The sequence below is a fragment of the Larus michahellis genome, chromosome 1 (assembly GCF_964199755.1).
Source record: "Larus michahellis chromosome 1, bLarMic1.1, whole genome shotgun sequence".
Classification (NCBI taxonomy): Eukaryota; Metazoa; Chordata; class Aves; order Charadriiformes; family Laridae; genus Larus; species Larus michahellis.
The window spans coordinates 72,469,572-72,489,237 of record NC_133896.1 but is presented as its reverse complement, the minus strand read 5'-3'; the positions used below and the strand labels follow the sequence as shown (position 1 = coordinate 72,489,237).

General features: G+C 38.9%; 1 protein-coding gene across 11 annotated transcripts in view; it reads left to right on the top strand.

Annotated features, from left to right (window-relative positions):
• Nucleotides 1-49: 49 nt before the first annotated feature.
• RECQL (RecQ like helicase) overlaps nucleotides 50-19,666 on the top strand; it is a 34,627-nt gene continuing 15,010 nt past the window's right edge. For 3 of the 11 annotated variants that reach the window (XR_012586882.1, XR_012586881.1, XR_012586883.1), the window contains exons 1-16: nucleotides 64-105; nucleotides 611-700; nucleotides 2,287-2,358; nucleotides 3,539-3,736; nucleotides 5,594-5,773; nucleotides 6,646-6,752; nucleotides 7,726-7,924; nucleotides 9,023-9,189; nucleotides 9,516-9,597; nucleotides 10,617-10,765; nucleotides 10,851-10,968; nucleotides 12,592-12,730; nucleotides 13,584-13,675; nucleotides 15,775-15,994; nucleotides 16,866-16,995; nucleotides 17,201-17,454. Coding sequence is in view for 7 of the 11 variants with exons in the window: in XM_074586013.1 (XP_074442114.1) it covers nucleotides 2,343-2,358; nucleotides 3,539-3,736; nucleotides 5,594-5,773; nucleotides 6,646-6,752; nucleotides 7,726-7,924; nucleotides 9,023-9,189; nucleotides 9,516-9,597; nucleotides 10,617-10,765; nucleotides 10,851-10,968; nucleotides 12,592-12,730; nucleotides 13,584-13,675; nucleotides 15,775-15,994; nucleotides 16,866-16,995; nucleotides 17,201-17,395 (1,992 nt within the window). In the remaining 4 variants the exon portion in view is untranslated. Of the gene's footprint in view, nucleotides 106-291; nucleotides 411-569; nucleotides 701-2,286; nucleotides 2,359-3,538; nucleotides 3,737-5,593; nucleotides 5,774-6,645; nucleotides 6,753-7,725; nucleotides 7,925-9,022; nucleotides 9,190-9,515; nucleotides 9,598-10,616; nucleotides 10,766-10,850; nucleotides 10,969-12,591; nucleotides 12,731-13,583; nucleotides 13,676-15,774; nucleotides 15,995-16,865; nucleotides 16,996-17,200; nucleotides 17,880-19,666 lie in introns of those variants that run through there. The other 8 variants (XM_074586003.1, XM_074586024.1, XR_012586884.1 and 5 more) reach the window with 8 other exon arrangements.

Below are 19,666 nucleotides of genomic sequence, written 5' to 3'. Positions count from 1 at the left end.
CACGCGTGATCACCCTCGCGCTCCTCCCTCCTCTCGGCGATTGGCTGAGGGAAGCCGGCAGCTGCAGAAGGCGGAAGGGGCGGGGCCCGAGAGCCGGCCGTGCAGGTGGGAGCGGGGAGCAGCCGCGGGGCCGGCGCGCGGGAGCAGGGAGGCGGGGCGGGGGCGCGCGCGCCCCGGCACTCACCGTTGAGGCGGGGTGGGGCGGCGCGTGCCAGGGCGGTAACCCTCGCGCGGGAGGAAGGCGGCGATGAGGCGCGGTGGGGGCAGGGGTCTGTCGGCAGCTGCCGCCTCCGCCCGTGTGGCCCCAGCAGCCTCCAGCCACCCGCCGGCCCGCCCGGACGCAGGGGGCGGCCCTGCCCGGGGACGGTGGCTCCTTCGCTTCCTGCCCTCGGCTGGTGTTCGGCTTGCAGGTGACGGGTGCTGAAACGGCCGGTGTAAACATATCTCCCTGCCGCCAGTTTGGCTTTCCCCCGCGGCCGCTTAATGAGGTTTTTTTTAAGGTGGCTTCTCAAGGTTGTATTGTTGGATGGGGGATTTTTTTACCCGGTTAAACCACTGCTGAGGTGACACACCATGCAACTGTTGTTGGCTTTATTCCCTAATTTTAAAGGTTCTTCGTTTGATAATGCTCTGTCTACATCACTCACTTCTTAGACTCGGGGCTGACGAGCTTTAGTTTGGAGGCTGGATAGAAGGTGAGGTAAGAAGGCTTCCAGTGCTGGGATGCTGATTAAAATCCGTGTGGAAAGTGATGCTGATTACTCACCTGTCTGTTCTAACATGGCTAGTGTGCATCTGCTTAGAGGCCTCTTTTTCCCTGCTAGCAGGCTATTTGGAAAAGGCTGTAATGTGATGAATTCACAGGAATTCAGCTGTTTTTACAGTGGGGTAAAACTGGCCTAATAGGCAGGATGCTTCCACTTGCCTTTTGTCCTCTGTGCCTTATAAGATATGAGTTCGTTATTCATTTTCTTAGGAGCTTCATTTTTGAGGGGTCAAATAGTAATTGGGGGTTTTTGTTGGCAGTGGTGATATAGAATCAGTTATAAGGTATGCTAAACTACTTCTTTCAGAGACAGGAGCTAAGTTAAAGACTTCTGGAGCTTTAGCAGCATATAGGGAAACTTTCATAGGCAATTTTCATTCTCTTCCCACTCCTTGGATAAGAAAATGGCTTATGTTTCCTGAACTGTCAGCCTCATGATATTTGAGAGGATTGTGTTTACGGGGCGGGTAGAAGTAGCATATTGCATTTAAAGTGTGTCTGTGCCATAGCTACTGATTTTTCTGGATGCCCCTAATTGCTATGTACTTTAGGGAGACTAATATTTCCAGACACATTCGTGCAAGGGGCAGGTGGTATAAAGACAGAACTGAGTAACTCAAATTATGTGGGTGACTAAGATGCTAATGAGTTATCTTATACAATAAACAACTTTTTTCTGAAGTGTGGGCATTTAACTTATTTTTAATTATAACCTCTTCTGGCAAAACCAGTGTTTTATTCACGCATTCTTTTTTATATGTATTTCCCCCCCATTTACAGGAATGCAGTAAAATATTTGTTATGTTAGGATCAGCATACAGTGAGAGTCTGCAGAATTTGTTTCCTTTCACCTTCCCTCAGGTTTGAGTCCTATGTATATAATAAATAGTTCAGAATTCAACAAGGGTGAGAGAATATCAAGTCTCTTGAGTTTTGTATTGTTAGCATATAATACAGCAAAAAGTGGTGTTCAAAAAATTAGCCAATAAATAGAATTCTAAATTCATCTCACTGATGACCTAGTCAAAACCAGTCCCCCCCTTCTCTGAACCAAGCTGCCTTTCTACTTCCTCCTAGGAGATCCTCTAGGTGTTATGGTGGCTACTTTTCTAAGGGGCACAATATAATTTGTTCAGAATTTTCTGTAAAATAGTTCTTGAAGAGATGAAAAAAAGATAGGTTGAAGGTAGGGGAATGACTGGTCTATATTAGAAAATGCCTCCTGTAGGAAATTATGAGTTGGTCAAAATTCCCTTGGTTTCATTTAGAAGGCTGGCGAGCTGTGGCCTTAGGAATTAGTTGTGAGTTGGTATCTGCCCCTTTTGCAGAAGGGAAAAAGTGTGTTGTCATCTAGTTGGGCATATTTGTATGGGCAGATTAAATGAACTAGTACTTAAACTGTTATATTAACACCTTCTATGTTAATGAATAATCTCTTGCAGTAAATTTGTTCTAAGTTTAGAAGGATTATTAATGAAATAATTTTTTCTTCTTCTTTTAATTATTTATTTTATTCTTAGGGACAGTATCTTAGTTAATAAGATCTCCTAAGGATAACATTCGCTAATCTCCAAAAATGGCAGCTGTTGCAGGTAATCCAAAATTAGTATTCAATATATTCATTTTGCCATCTTTTAGCTAACAAACACAATCACCTGATGTTATTGATTGTTATTTATATTAATTTAATATATCTAGAAAAGAATTGGTGGGGTCTATGTTATACTTCAGATTTGAAGAAAAAGTTCAAACTGGATAACTTTTTGTTTCTTAGGTTAAAAACTAAAAAGCACATTTGTCAAGGAAGTTACTTAGGTTTCAATATTTTGAAAATATGCTTCATATTTTAAGATAGTTTCAACTGTTTCCTGAAATAGTGATACAGGCCTGGCATGCTGTGGTATGTGTTGTTATTTTAAGCCCTGGGGATTGGATTCTAGAACACAATCTGTTTCACAGAGATGTATATTAGGATGTAAAGAGGCAAATTCCCATCAAAGATTCACTTACATAACCCAAACTTTTGGGGAAAATTTGCTTCAGTTTTTTCAGATCTGTAGAATGGCTTGTGTTTGCAAAAGCTTTTGCCCTCTGTGTTCAAACCTTGACGTTCAGCAGATCCTCTGGCTCTGCATAGGAGGGAGGTCTGGGTGCATGGAATGTAGCTTTTTGCTAATGTCCCTATTTCCATCTTCAGAAGGCCTTTACTTGCTGAGATTAACGTTGCTTCTCCCATGTAAATGCTTTCTATTAAAAATGTTTTAATGTTGTGCTCACCTTGGAATTGGCTGGAGTACGTGTTATCTTCATTGTAACACTTGCAGCTTTAATATCAGGGCAGATGCAATATGCTTTTCACTGCTTAACATGCACCTGCAGAAAAGAAAATAATTTCAAGTGTTTCTCTGGAGAGGCACTGCTTTTGAGAAACTAGATTGTGATATATGTTTTTCACTATTAATCAATGCAGGCAATGATGGTGTTGCGTATCTCCCATCAGAGAGTACCATTTACATTATACCTGTGTATATATGACTAATGTAAGAAATACGTTGTTAAGCCTTGCTAAGTGTTTTTACATGGCATATACAATCTTAGATGCTATAATCTTATCAGCAGGCCTGTCAGGCTGTCTGTTTCTCTAGGTTGCTTTTGGTTTTTGTTTGATTTTTGACTGTTCTCAATCAACAAATTAATTAAAATATAATTTAAAACTGGGATTAGCGTGTTACTGTAGTCTCTATTGTGCTTTCACCTTGCTTTTCCCTTCAGTGCTAGAGGAGGTACTGGTTTCCATTGAAAATGAGCTGCAAGCAGTGGAGATGCAGATTCAGGAGCTTGTGGATAAACAGCAGGAGCTCCTTGAAAAGAAGATGAGGGTGAAGAACCTGATAAAGCAGTCCTCAGGAGACTTGGAGGCAGGTGGAAGTAAAGACACCGAAACCTCAGCTGAGGCATGGAACAAAAAAGGTTTGCAGAGTCAAATTCAAATATTCTAACATAGAAGTAAATTAACTCAGTAGGGGAAAAACGTTTTCATACGGAGTTTTGTTTGGATAATGATATTGTCCTATTTAATTTTGTATTTAACTCTCTGGACATTCCTAAATACTAATCTGAGTTCTTCTGGCAGAATTATCACGAGAATGGCCTGTTATAACTACTTTTATTCTTTTCTTTTTGTAAAGTCACAACTTAATTTGATTTGCTATAAGAATCCCAGAGTAAACCTGGATATATTGCAATACTTATAGTCCCTGTTTATTTATGTTCTAAAAATAATTATTCTGGATCTTTATGGGATTTGATAATAAAAATCTTGCACTCTCAAAGTTACTTCTTGCCGTCTTTGTGTTTCTTCTTGCTTGAGTGGGTAGGACATTGGTTATGTCTACCTCACTATCTTACTAAATTAACTGTTATGTAGCCTCACTGTCTTACCAAATTAATGCAAATTAGATGGATGCTGACTACCAAAAGTAACATAGAATACTTTAGTATGGTAGCGTTGGTCCAAGTGGCAACTGTGCCATGGTGGTGAGGGGGCTGCTGCTCTTTTGGAAGCGCTGTCTTTCAAGTTAAACATCAGCTGAAGTCCTGGATAGTTGGTGGGTCTTGACCACGTGATGCCTAGTCAAATTCAATTCAGATCTTCTTATTTTTTTTTTCCCCCTCCTCTTTTACTTCACTTGCAATTTGGAAATGCATTGTTAATTTCTGTCTGTATTTATTGTATGTATTCTCTTTTTTGGCATTTTAAAAAATTAATTAATTTTGTAGTCTAATCCATATTTGTCTGTGTTTGAGAAAAGTGTTACGCATATGTAAGAATACTGATACTTTATAATTGCAAATTGATGCTGTTGCACAAATCAGTTTGTTTTGCTTGGCTTTGTGCCTAATTCTCTCCTCCTATGCTTTGAAAACCATCATCTTTGCAATCAAATGCTGTGTACATCTTGAATAAGAGCAGTAGCTAAATTTGGTCCCAGTATAAAGCTCACTGAAGTCAGTGGTAGGCTTTTCTTGGTTTCAGAGTGTTGGATCTTGGCTGTGCTCTCTGTAGCAATTAGGGAGCAATGTCACCTCAAGTCCCAAAGTTAATTCTTGCATTGCTTGTGGTGTAGCCTGGAGTTCCCACAGTTTTTCTGCATTTTAATAATATGAAAATGGTTAATATGCTTCCTGATGCATCTGAAATTTAAGTTTTTACGGTGTTATCTCTTTAAATGATGCAGTCCTTAGCTCTTTATTGAAGAAAAGAAAAAATATAAGCATGTTGAGGTGGTTATTTTGGGGAAGATTAAACTCTTCCCCACTCCTTTTTTTTTTTTTTTTTTAAATAAATGCTTATTATCTCTGGAATATACGTAAAAAATGGTAGCCCTGGCTTCATTGTACTGTTTGTAATCACTGCATTTGTATGAGGGAAGCATTTGGGCAACTTAGTAGTGAGACTGTTGTAGGGCTCAGTGTCTGTTTTCACTGATTTTCAAGGTGAGCTTCTCATTTCCATTTAGTTTTGGACTAATCCGTTAACTTGATCATTAGCACTTTGAAGTTCTTCATCCCCAATGAGAGCCTTTAGCATGGAGGTGGATTGTGTTTACATTTCATAGGGTTTTCAAAGGTCCACCTTAGAAATTGGTTTATACAGACTCGGGTTGTGTGTAGCTTTTTATGTGACATTTTTGAACCTTTGAACACTTTCCCAGGTCTAAAATTGTATTCCTTCCAAATTTAGTTATTGTATGTGTAAATTGCCCTTCCTTCTTGTATTTGAACAAACTTGGTTATGAAATGTGTTTGGTTTTTTCCCTTTAACAGATTTTCCATGGTACGAGAAGATAAAAACTGCACTGCAGAGCAAGTTTAAACTCCAGAAGTTTAGGTCCTTGCAACTTGAAACAGTAAATGCTGCAATGGCAGGAAAGGACATATTTCTTGTCATGCCTACAGGTGGTGGAAAGAGCCTTTGCTATCAGCTACCAGCTGTCTGTTCTGATGGTATGTAAGGGAAGAAGAAGTCATATGTAAACATATTTTCTCCCTTTTATAGTTACGTGGAGAATGAACATTATATTGGTGTCTAATATCACAATATAGGGAAAAAAGAGCAAAGATATGAGAGCAAAGATTTACTAGAAATATTTGCTTTGCTCTCTTTATTTTTTCTGAAGGAGCAATAGCAACTTCAAAATAAACGTGCCTTTTAGATGTGATTTAGATTTAATTTATCTAGGTTCCTTTCAATATGTTATAGTATTAAACACTGAAAGAACTTTTTAAAAGTTTGTCACTATTTTTTCCTTTCTTTTCAATTCAATATACAGTCTGTAAATTATTGAAGTATGGATTTCTGTTGTTTGTCTGTTCCACTCTAAGTTTTTTAGCTTCGGATTATTTGGGAGAGACTTTGTGTATTCATTTTTTAAACGTAAGCATGCAGTTCTATTTTCTAAGCTTTTTTTTGAAAAATAACCCATCCAATTGCATGGAAGTTTACTTATTTACAAAGACCAAATTTAGAAATATCTGGTATTGCTTAGTTGTGTGGTAAATTAGCACCTCATGGCGCAAATGTGAATCCAACTTTCTTTGTTTTGTGTATTAGTTCTTATACTCTGTTGCAGCTCAGTTGTTTGTGGTCTAGGTTCTAAGAGAAGGTGCAATGTCACAGGCAGTTGGTCGGAAGTATCTCTGTGTGACCTGGCACTCACTCACCAGCTATCTAGGAGGGGAATCTGATATTGTGTATGAAACTTAAGCTCACGTTTGGCAGCTCCTTTAGAACAGGTTGGATGCATTAATAGAAAGTGTTAGAGGAGATATTTGTGACATCTGAACTGTTCAGTTTGCACAGTGATTTATTATTACAGGTTTCACACTTGTGATATGTCCTTTGATATCGCTTATGGAAGATCAGCTCATGGTTTTGGAACAGCTTGGTATTTCTGCAACTTTATTAAATGCCTCAAGCAGTAAGGTATGTTTAACTGCCAAGTCTTCATGGCTTTTGTGGTATATGTGCCATCGTTTTGCCTCTGTCTGTTACTTATGAATACTGAATGAATGGCAGTTTTATCAGCTAATGCCATTCTGTCAGTAGTATCTTGCCAGCTACATGCCGTGGTACGGATGATGCGAGTAAGTGTCTTGCATTCTTGATTTAATGACAAAAACGCATCTAAGCCAACACCTTTCATGGAATAAATAGATTTCATGGGACTGTTTAGAGGATGTGAGTACCTTTGGCTGATGTGTGTTGTAGATTTTTGCACAGTTTCTAGACTTAACATTGGAGTAGGTGATTTTTGTCCACTAGTAACGTGTTGAGCAGTGCAGGCTTTTACATATAATTATTTATCTTACTTTAGGATGGTAAGCTGTTTGATCCAGAAGCCAAGAAGCAACTTATTTCCCAGTCTGTTATTAGTCAATTGTTTTTTACAGTGAAATATATATTCCTGACTGCCAGGAGGCCATGGTTGTTAACTTGTACATGGCACTGGATTTGATAGGTTAGTGGCTTGATGCAACGTGCCAAACTTGGAGCCTCCTTTGAGGTAGAGCGCATTGAAAACTCAGTAATAAAGATTACAGTTGTGTGTAGGAAATTATTTTACACTTGTTATACCATGGGCATGTTTGGTACATGTGTTTATTGTGTTTGTTGGGAAAATACTGATACCACATCATGAAGCGAAGATAAATACTCAATAGTTTGCTTTATCAGAGTTCTGTGACAGATTTTCTAAGTATTAAAATTAACATTTTATATATAATAATCTTCTGCAAAGACTTACTACAGTAGTGGTAAATACTGTGTAACAGTTTATGAGTCTCTGTTAATTACCCCTTATGAATTGTTAATTACCTCTTAAGAATCTTGGCGCTAAGGAACTTCCGTGTGTTATCCTAGTATGTTAGCCCCTGATTTCTCCTTTTGTTTTGAACAGGAACATGTGAAGTGGGTTCATACTGAAATGCTAAACAGAAATTCGCAACTGAAGCTCATTTATGTGACCCCGGAGAAGATTGCAAAAAGCAAAATGTTCATGTCAAAGCTAGAGAAAGCTTATCAAGCAGGGTGTCTTGCTCGCATTGCTGTAGATGAAGTCCATTGCTGTAGTCAATGGGGCCATGACTTCAGGCCTGGTATGTTTGTTAGAAATCCAATTTGCAGTGTTATTCAGGCATCAATAGATAATGAGTTAGGCCTGAAATAAAGCCAGGAGCTTTTTTCATGTGTTAAGTAAATGCTTACTGTATGGCAAGTATCTGTGTTAGCTCAAGGGCTTTACATTTTATTTACAAATTACTATATCCTTGTCCAGGAGCTAAGTTCATGCAAATGGGGGTGATTTCAATGTAGATTTTGCTGTCAGTGTTCTGAAAAACTCCTACATCAGTTTACTTTACAGTCATCTTTAATTTACTGCTACATGAAAAAGTGTCATTCTGTACACCTCTCCCTAGCACTTTGGGCGACAGAGGTAGAGCATTTTGTAAATTCATGAGATGTATTTTAGTTGCTTCTAAAACAAGTTGAAACAAATGCCCTTGACTTGCAAGGAAAGAAAGCGTGCTTCAGTTTGTTTCCTATCTTGTTACTTGTAGAAGACTGTTGGTTACTGCTTACAGGTTTTTTGCCTTTGGAAGAACATCTGATTTGGAGCAGTAGTAACTGTAAAGTCAACCTTTGCAGTTTTGTAGAAAGTGGTGTCTGAGCAAAGAGCCGTGCCAGTTAAACAGTGAACGTGGAATTTGGATATGTACCTCTGGCTGCATTTCTATTCTAAGGCAGCAAGTGATTGTCAGCACTGAGCCTTTAGAATCTTTCCTTGGTACAGTCTGGCCTATGTATCCAAATTCCACATTGCTTGTTTATTAGCAAAACTATGTTTACTGAAAAGCTGTTTGTAAAAACGGATCTGCAAAATAACTGGAATGTTCATTAATGCGGTGCCACTTAGATTTTTCTAACTTTTTAATAACTTCTATTTTAACATATTTTGCCTTCTGAATTGTGGCTGCGTTTATAAAATTCAATTGGAAGAGAAAGTGTCTATTTTGATAAATGCAACATTTTTATTACTTCATTTGGGTGTATAAATTAGTTCTGTAGTAAATTGATCAATAATAACATTTACTGCAGTATTACCACATTGAATGCTATCTACATTAATATCTTTTTTAACTTTGATTAAAGGTATGAGAAATCTTCTTCTTTCCCTGTTTTGTTTTCATGCTTAGACTACAAGTCTCTTGGTATCTTGAAAAGGCAGTTTCCCAATGTTCCCTTGATTGGATTGACAGCAACTGCTACAAATCATGTTTTAAAGGATGCTCAGAAAATTTTGCATGTTCAGAAGTGCATTACCTTTACTGCATCTTTTAACCGGCCCAATCTTTACTATGAGGTATGTCTTACTACCTGTTTGTTTGACTGTGTGGTAGTCATATTATCTTCTGTAAGTTACGGTTGATGAATTTTAGAATAGATTTCCAATTATACATTTTAATAATAAATAGCTTTTCAACTGAATGATGGTGTTCTTTCATGACTTCTTGCTGAACTTGCTGTCATGTGCAGAGGAACTTGGGCTGCTTTGTCTTTGTGAGCAAGGCTTAGTAGGGTAGGACTGTGTACAGGGGAGAGGTAGGTAGATACAGAATAATAGGATTGTTTGACAGATTGTGTGCCCACTTGAAGAACTCTTTGTCATGTGCTTATTATGTTTTTGAGGTTCGACATAAGCCTTCAAATAATGAAGATTTCATTGAGGACATAGTTAAGATCATTAATGGAAGATACAAAGGACTTTCAGGTAAAAAAAAAAAAAGTTATTTTTTGTAACCTTCAGCATTTCAGGGATGTTTTCAATGCTCCTGAAACGTGTTGAGACATTCTGGTTTCACCATACATTAGGCATTCAGCATTGAAAGAAATGAAATTTAATAAGATCAATAACTTGAATAATTACTCTTTTCAATGATTAGTGTTTAAATGTCTTTACAGTTTACTTATATCTTCTGAAGTATTGAAATACAATGTTGTGATGTATATAGAACAATGCTTACATAGATAAGAATAATAGCAATTTTAAGATTGTAAAAAGAAGGCTCAAAAAGGTTATCTCTATGTTCTTAAGTCATGCATATGACATTTAGTAGCTATGTGTCAGCATACTTACTGTCTTTAACACTACTTTTTCATATTTCATCCTAAGATTCATGTATTATTCAATGTCCAGGATGGGGCTGTGGTGGGGTGCGTTGTGCTTTTGTGATGAATGCGGAACTGTAAAAGTGGACTCTGAATCAATAAATTATGTACTGCAAATAAAGAGGAGAGCCGTACTACAAAGGAACCCAGTTTTCCGGAGCACTAGTCTGTCCCTGTCTCTGCTGTGGAGCTCTGTGGCTGTGCTGAGCAGCTCCCTGAGTCTAAACTGTGCTAAGAGGATCGCAAATTGCGTGGGTCTGTGTGTAATCCTTGACTTAGCGCAGACTGACTAATGACAAAGAGCAGATTTATCTGAAACCTCAGGTGAAATATCATAGATGCCATAAGGAACAGCACCCCTTTACGTAAGCATTAATAACCATTGTCTTCCTTGAACATTAATAGAATACTTCATGATTATGCGGGTTGGCATTCTCTTTAGCTTCCAAGTCAAAGCTGGTAATTGAAGTTTCATTCATAACTACCAGTACTGCAAACTGAATAGGCACAGAGATTGTTTACTGGTTTTATTTATTTATTTTTAAGGTGATAAAACTTTCAGAGTTGTTTTTAAGTATTTTTGAAAGACATCACAATAAGGCATCTTTCACTTTTGTGCAGGAATCGTTTACTGTTTTTCTCAGAAGGATTCTGAACAAGTTACTGTGAGTTTGCAGAAACTAGGAATTAAGGCAGGGACTTACCATGCAAACATGGATGCTAAATATAAGACAAAAGTTCACAAAGGGTGGGCAGCAAATCAAATCCAGGTAAAGCTGATACTTTTCATAGACTTATGTCTCATTTAAACAAATTGTGTTTTCGTATCTTGATGGTTTCTTAATCTTATTTCAGGTTGTAGTGGCGACTGTTGCTTTTGGCATGGGAATTGATAAACCTGATGTGAGGTTTGTAATTCATCATTCTATGAGCAAATCCATGGAGAACTACTACCAAGAGAGTGGCCGCGCAGGTATTGTAGGAAATGGCTTTTGCAAAGTAGCCATTTACATCTGTTAAACCAATAATGTTGTACTTTGATTTCAGCCATTTGTGCAAAGTGTCTTGTCTTTAAGACAGGTTCTAAGGTGTATAATGCCACTCTGCCTCTGTAAAGAGGCTTTAAAGCAAATCTAAATTACATTAGTGATCTTGGGTCTCTGTACTGCAGTGTAGCAAAGAATAACTGGGTACCTAGCCCTTTACTCAGCATTTTTTTAATTACTTGATGTTTGTGACATGTGTGGCTTACCAGAATAATTTCGTAACATGACATTGATTGGATGTATGTTGCAGAAGAGATTTTTTTTTTTTTCTTTGCATAGCAGCTGGGACGCATGATTTGCTCAGATTGTCTCTAGGTGATTTCTAACTGCTGTATGAATTTCAGTGGCCACAGAAATACAAGTAGGATGGGGAGTCTGGAGCATGGAATTTTAAGGATTGATCAATTATAGCAGCGCTAAATAACTGCTATGGATAAAAAAAAAAGGCATTGTGGTGTTTTGTTTTGCTTTAGTTTTTTTGACCTTGTGCATTATTACGTTTTCAAAGGCACATTTTAGTCTATGTGGAGGAAAGCTCTTTAAGGACCCTGAGGGGCAATTGGTTGAGATTTTAACTGTGCCTGTATGAAAGAAATTGGCCTTAATGCTGACCGAAGAAATACAACAGTCATCAAAGTTTGTGGGAGTTTGCATCTGCTAGATGCAGTAGAGAGATAAGGACCGTATAGGTGCTGAAGTAGTTGTTTCACAATGTTTATCAACTTGGGGTGATGAGAACAAGCTTTTTTGTGTTTCTTTTTCATAACTCGAATTAAATTAGATTCTTCTGGGTCGGGGATTAATTAAGCACTGCTACTCATTTGCCTGAACGTACTGCTAGGCTTATGAAAGCTTCCTTTTTCCCCTTGACTGCCCATCCATGTGAAGTAGTTCCATTCTGTTATATGTTAAACTTTTTAAAAGTAGTTTTTTTAGACCTTTTCTGCTCTCTGGATCTTGTAAACAGCAAGAGGGCACCCATCAGCACGTTACTGGAAAATGTTAGCAATGGGAAGGAAGAGATGATCTAAGTTCAGCTGTAGAAGATACAGTCGGTTTTAAATGGAATATTTGGTTAAGTCATATCTAATTCTCTCTTTGTTTATTACTGTTAATACCTATTAAGGCATTTGAAGCTCACAATGTCTTTTAATCAAATAAGAACTAAGTTTCAAGATATGTTTGGCTACGATTTTCCAAGAGGTGTTAGGGTGAGAAAAAGGGGATTTCACTGACTTTCTATATGACATCAATATTTTTTCAGTTGTTAAAGAGTCAAAATCTTCATTGTGTAGTATTTTAAGTTTGCTTAATTCTGTAGTTGTAGAAGACTGTTCTAAATCTATTTTATTTCTAGTCCGTATCATGCTATGTTCTATTGGCTAATATGTTGTGCATGATATATTCCGTTATAGTTGTGCACTCTGTGTATGGGGACTGCAGAAGCCCATGCAGTAAGAGTGGAATTTGTACCAGAAAATGCTATGCTTAAAGTAAATCCCTTCTAAAGTTTAAAGTCTAAATTTTTTGTTTATTTTAATGCATTACAGGTAGAGATGACCAAAAAGCTGACTGTGTTTTGTATTATGGCTTTGGAGACATATTCAGAATCAGCTCAATGGTAGTGATGGAAAATGTAGGGCAAGAGAAGCTGTATGATATGGTGTCTTACTGCCAGAATATGAACAAGTAAGTTACTGTGGTGGCTTGGCTGCCTAGTTTTTAAAAAGTTAGGCTAATTTTGTTGGGGTTTTTAGAGGTGTTTAAAAAAAAAAAAAAAAAAAACGCCAAAAAAACCCACTGAACAAAAAAACATGACAAAACCAAAAACAAAGCAAAAAAACCCCCACCACACTACAGAAATACTACCATTGTAACAGTCTTGGGTTTGGAGTTTGTGGTTTGGCTGCTCAGTATGTGTCCACTTGCACATAACTGAATGTTGGTGTGTTGCTTGCCAGCCTCAGGGTAAAGTTCTGGAAGCAGTTATGTTGCGATAAAATACCTGTCAACAAACAGCATTTGTATTTCAAATCCCATTCAGAACAAATACTGGAGTGCTTTTTTTTTTTCACTCTAAGGTACCAGTATTTCATGGCCACAAGGGAATCCACATGCGTTTAATGCTTCATGTGCTGCACTGAGCTGTATTGAATACTTCGTGGAAAACACTTGTATCTGTGTTGTGGGCAACTTGTGTCTTCAGTATAGCCTTTGTTGGCCACAGTCTTAAGAATTAGTTCATATTCTTAAGACTTTCCATTCTATTGGAATTACAGATTATACTTACTTTGCTTTAATCAAACTCTTTCTACAGCAGCGTTCAGTATTGCTGAAAGCTACTAGTTACTCCTATTAGCATAACTGAGAGGGAATACTGTGTTGCAGTGTTTGTTTTCTGATTTTTCCTTGGATAATTCTTCGTGCTTGTTTTGAGATACGAGCTGACGCAGAGGACCTTCTTTTTGCCACTTTCATGATTTATGACAGGGATGTATACATTTATGTTCTATAGTTCCCTCTTCGCTCTCTATTCTTTCAGATGTCGCCGGGTTCTCATAGCCCGTCATTTTGATGAAGTATGGGATTCTGCAAACTGCAACGGAATGTGTGATAACTGCTGTAGAGAGAACTGTAAGTAAATTGCTTTTTATAACCAAGGACAGAGAACATAGAGAAGGTTGGCTTAAAGAAATACCTAGTTTAGACAAACTGTGAGCAACTTCTGTAAAGTGTGCTCATAATACTGCCTGTTTCCAAGGTTCTTCTGTTATGAACATCATTTTTTGGTGGCTTAGTTTTGCCAAATTCAGGGTGTTTCGCAGGACTCCTCCTGGTTTGGCTTTTTGCCTGAGGCCAGACACTTCAGTGTCTTTCGGGCTCAGACAGTGAAGCTCTGGGCAAGGGGGAGATTGGCTTACCTGTTTTAAAAAGATTCTGGTATGTGTTGGGTTTTGTTTCAGGATTTTTTTGGGGTGTGAAAGCTTTATTTTGAGAAGGAGCTTCTTGCTCTCTGCATGCCAAACTGTTCACACTTAGGCTCCGAGAAGACACAGTTTGCGCATGTCCTTTTACATCTTGCCTGGTAAAGTCTCTGAAGATTTCAGTGCTGCACACTCGTGAGACCTGCCTGTGTCAGGACTGTGCATGACAGTTGGGCAGAACAACTGAGCATGCTAATTCAGGATTTTGCTGTGTGTTAGCCCAAACAGCACATTGTCTGTCTAGTGCGTGCTCTTCCTTTGGAAGAAAGTTGGTATCATAAGAGGGAAGGCATATGGGCCAGACTCAGGGGGAACTTGGGAGATGAGCTGAAATGCAGCACCTGCTGCATGGTAAGAAGGATGGTTTCAGTAGAATGCAGTTCTGCGACATAAGTTCTTTTGCTGCTTTGCCCACAAACATCTTGGGCGGTGTTGGGTAGCTACCTTAAACTACACTTTCGTGGGTGATCATTGGTTTTAACTGTCATTTTTGGTACGTCCAGAAAGCCGTAAGTCTCTGAAGATGCACAAAGTACCTGTTGCATCTGAGTGAGAGTTCTGGTTTAGATATAGGAAATGCTATAGAAAGCTAGAAAGCTCTGGAAAGAGTGCTGAGAAAAAGTTGGTCTTGGGCATCTCTAACTGGACACAAAAAACCACCTTAAATTTCTTTGAGGACCAGGTGAATTGTAATATGTGGAAAATACCATCTCCTCATACCTCGTATCTGTTGCAAAGCATTTGGATAATGTAGCGATCAGCACCTTAAAAACTTAGGAACAACTCTGTATTCAAAACTGTTCTCATAACTAGATTTTATTTCCCTGTATATTTTTTGGGGGGTAAAAACTTTTGCAAAATCATGCAAGTAACAATGCCTTTTGATCTTCTAGTTGGAAATGGGGCTTAGTTGAAATTTATACTGGGATCAGAGCTTGAGAAGAGTATGCAGCTGGTTTGTACCCAAGACTTACAGGAGCCATATGATGAAGTGTAGTTGAAATATATCCTTTTTAATGCTGATTTACCCCCAGGGCCTTTTGATACATAAGCAAGGTCTGAGGAAACCTAGCAGTTGTACTAGTTCTTCAGTATTTAATTCTTAGCATTGGAGGAGGCAGTTGGGGTAATGCTATGCCGTGATCTGATCATGCAGTAGAAGCATGATCATTATGTGCTACATGGATGCGTTAGTGCTCGGAATAATTATTCATAATTAAGCTAATTTGCTCAATTAAATCAATACTTTTTTTTCTGTCTCATTTTGTCTGTGTCTTGAGAGAAGAAATGTCTCACTTACATTCTTCAATTCCTCTTTGCTTTCTAATCTTTCCATAATAAATATTATGGGTGAGGAAAAGGAATCCAGCTGCAGAGCAACATAGTAGCTATCTTACAAATTTTATGCTTTGTAAATGCTTCTTTGAAATGATTTGTGTGGTTTGTAACATAGAATACACATAAAAATGTTTGCAGGATTGGAGTCTTAATAATGCAGTAGAGCGATAAATGTGAGGTTTTGTACAAATATATCCTAATTTGACAGAGGGAAAGTTACAGCTTTATTTTTTAAGTTATAGTTTAAAAACAAACAAAAAAGCATTGCTATTATGTGGCACATAGATATATATTTATAGATATACATATAAAAGTGCATATATATATATTTGTATACACCTGATGTATGTATGGATACTATCTAAATAACTATAACTTGCTATTGAAATGTTACTTCACTTTTATTTCTAGCATGTGAGAAAATGGATATAACAGGATACTGCAGGGATCTAATCAAGATACTTGAACAAGCTGAAAACATGAGTGAGAAACTCACCCCACTGAAATTAATCGATGCGTGGTCTGGGAAAGGTGTATCAAAATTCAGGGTGGCTGAAGTTACTCCACCAAAGCACCCTCGAGAGGAACTGGAGAGAATTATTGCCCATTTACTACTGCAGCAATATCTAAAGTATGTAAGATGACTACTTTTTTTAACATCTGTAGTCATTTTTCTTTACACTCATGTTACTTCTGTATAGTATTAATGGATAGGATGCATTCTGTAGTCTCATTTTTAGCTTTTATTTCAGATGCATTTGACGTATTTTAAAAAACTCAAGAGATTACTGTACTTCAAAACGTTAAAACAGAAGTTGGAGGAACACTTGAAATGCTGCATCTCCTGCGGTTTTAAAAAGCTGGGGTCTTCTGTATTCAGGTTGAACCTTTAAATTTGCAGCAGGCTTTGTTTGGGAGAAATCTGCTGTTTATACAGAGCCCATTTACATTTCACGGTTAACAAAGCAAATGGGGTTGCCCAGATGAAGTCTAAGTCTAAGATGAAGGCTGGCTAATGTGGAAAGTGGTACTCAGAAATTTTAAGAAAGCGTAGTGAAAGTAACAACAGTGCTTCTCCTGTAACTTGGCTGTCTGTGTGGTTTGTCTTTTCATATGGTTTTAGAAATTCCGAGAATATGTGCAAATCGAATATTTAATCCTTTTATTTTTGCCTTAATTTTTTTTTTGGCTGTTTGTACAGCTGACTTTTTACACTCTAAGAGGGTGGGCAGATGACTTATTACATCTTTTTTCCTCATTTTCCTCTATGTATTCCAACAATTTGACACGTGTGTGTATGTTAAATCCACAAACTGAACTATGTTAAGTGCTGGCCAGACTTGCTCTAAATTAACTGACTATCCACTTGAATAGATAAAGCAGAATTAAGCTGCTATTTGGAACATCCATCAGAAGGGTTAATGTGTCCCATTTTTCCCCTATATGGTCTAGCCTGTCTTTGTCTCCAGCCTTCTCTTATAACACTGGTTTAAATTATGCAGGGAAGACTTCAGCTTCACGGCATTTGCTACGATATCCTACCTGAAGATAGGACCAAAAGCAAGTTTGCTGAAAAACGAGGCACATGTCATCACTATACAAGGACTAACAAACAAGAAAAATGTTTACAAGGTATTTAGATATGTACTGACCTGCTATATAGATACCTTTCCCATTATAGTTTATTTTAATAGTTTGGTATATGCTCAACACATTTTTCATAGTAATGCAATCAACAGGTTTTAAAATAGATCTCATTATCTTCTCTTGTGTGGGAACACTGAAAAAAAAGGAAAAACAATGCCAGAATTTTAATAGACTTGTTTATAACTTGCAGGACAAACCATCTCAGTCTTCGAATTCGAAAGGAAGCAGAGAAGATGCTCAGACTATTTCAAAGACTGCCCAAGATTCAGCAGTGAAGAAGTCACGGGAACATAAACGGCCTAGTTCAGTCAGTGGTTCTAACTTAAAAGCAAAGAAGATTAAGCTTCAGGCAGGTGGAGATGACCAGCCAGTAGTTCTTGACTGAGTTTCACAGACTACATGTAGGATCCAATCATGTTTGCTTCTCCATGGACAATGCAGTGTGTAAGTTCAGTTTGTGTTTTAGTAATGTTTTTTTTAATTCAAAGCAAAAAAAAAAAAAAACACCATCTGGGAAACAAGTATCGTTAAAACCCTCAAATCTAGAAAAAGTCTATTAGTCAAGGGAAAAGTGCTTCGTATCAAAATAACTGGTGCATATCTTACAATGCAGCAATGACTACAAAATGTAAATAATTACTGTGTTGCCTTTTTAACTCTTTTGGGAGAGTAGTGTGCGGTAACACTATTGCAGAGTCACACAGGCTGGAAGGGGCTTGCAGAGATCTAGTCCAACCTCTTGCTCAAAGCAGGTCCAGTTGGAACAGGGTGCTCAGGGCTGCGTCCAGTTAAGTTTTGACTGTCCCCAAGGATGGAGATTCCACAACCCCTCTCAACACCTGTTCCAGTGTTTGACCACATTCATGACCAAAAAAAGAAAAAAGGATATTTCTTAGAGCTAACTGTTATCTCCTGTGTTCCAACTTCTCTGTTGCCTCTTGTCCTACCACTGTGCTCTTCTGAGAAGAGTCTGGCCCCATCGCTGCTATGCTTTTCCATTAGGTAGTTAAAGTCAACAGCAAGATCACGACAATTTCTCCGCCTCTCCCCTGGCTTTCTTCTTTTTTAATCTGTAAGAAATCCAGTTCCCTGCTTCTCCTTTCTAAGCATCTAGGCAGCTTAGTAGCCCCCTGCTAGACTCAATCCAGTGTATCGGTGTGTTTTTCTTATGGGGAAGTGCAAAACTTAACCCAGCACCCTAGCTGTAATCTCACGAGTGCTGAATACACAGAAACAGTCATTTCCCCCAAACTGCTGGTTACATTCTGGTTAATAGAGTCTACTATGCAGTTGTTGTCTTTGCTGCAGAGGCACACTGCCAGTTCACGTTCAGCTTGTTATCTACTGGGAACCTGGGTCCTTTTCGGCAAAGCTGCTTTCTAACCAGCCCCGCTACAGCCTGTGCTCTTGCATGGTGTTACTCCATCCCAGGTTCAGGACTTTGCTTTTGCCTTTAACTAAGAGGTCCCGGTCAGCCCTGTCTAGGTCCCTCTGAACAGCAGCCCTGCTCTCTGGCGTATCAACATCTCTCCCAACCTTGGTGTTGTCTGCAGACTGGGTGGAGCACATTCCGTCCCTGTACCCAGATTGTTATCGAAGATCCCAAATTGTATTGGCCCCAGTATCGATCTGTGAGCATTGCCACTAGTAATTGGCCACTAGTTGGCTTTCATACCATAGATTCCAATGCTTTGAACCAGGTGGTCTAAACAACTTTTTACCTACCTTGTTGTACATTTATCCAGTCTATATGTCACTGATATTTTTAGCTGTAAGGAAATTATAGGAGATCATGTCAAAAGCCTTGCTAAAGTCAAGGTACACAACATCCATTGCTACCCCCTTATTCACGAAGGCAGTTATCTATCTATCTCAGTCAGTCTGGTTGATCAGGTATGCTTTTGCTTCTGGGAGATCTAGCTGGCTGTTCCCAGTCACCTTCATGTGTCTGAAAATATCTTCTGGGAGTATTTGCTCCGTAAGTTTTCTGGGGGCTGGGGTGAAGCTGACTGGCATGTAACTCCTCAGACCCTCCTTTTTGCCTTTTCCCAGTCATCAGGAACCTCCCCCACTCTCCAGGTCCTTTCAGAAGTAACAGTCTTGCACTGACCTCAGCTAGCTCCATCAGTGCTCCTCGGTGCAGCCCATCCAAGTCCAGTGGATTTGCGTCTTAAGTGATCTGTAACTCCACCTTCCCCTATTGCTTTACTCCCACAGACTGTTAGTGGGCGTGGGGACCTGCGAGGTCTGAGAGCAAACCTTACCAGTGAAAATGATGCAAAAAGTACAGGTACCTCAGTCTTTCCTACGTCCTGTGTCACTAGCTCCTCTACCCCTCTGAGCAGCGGGACCATGCTTTCCTTTACCCTTCCTTTTGCTGCTAAGGTACTTATTGTCGTGGTTTAGCCTCAGATGGCAACAAAGAACCACGTGCCGCTCGCACGTGCCTTCCTAACACAGGAAGGATCGTAAGAAAAGGCAAGACTCTTAGGTTGGGACAAAGGCAGTTTAACAGAACAGCAAAGGGAACAGGCAAACAACAACAACACGGACAGGGGAATATACAAACGCGATTACGGGACCGCCGCTCGCCGACCGGCCGGACCCGGGACGCCCCAGCCCGCTTTTAAGCAGCAACTTCCTGCCCCCTCCCCCG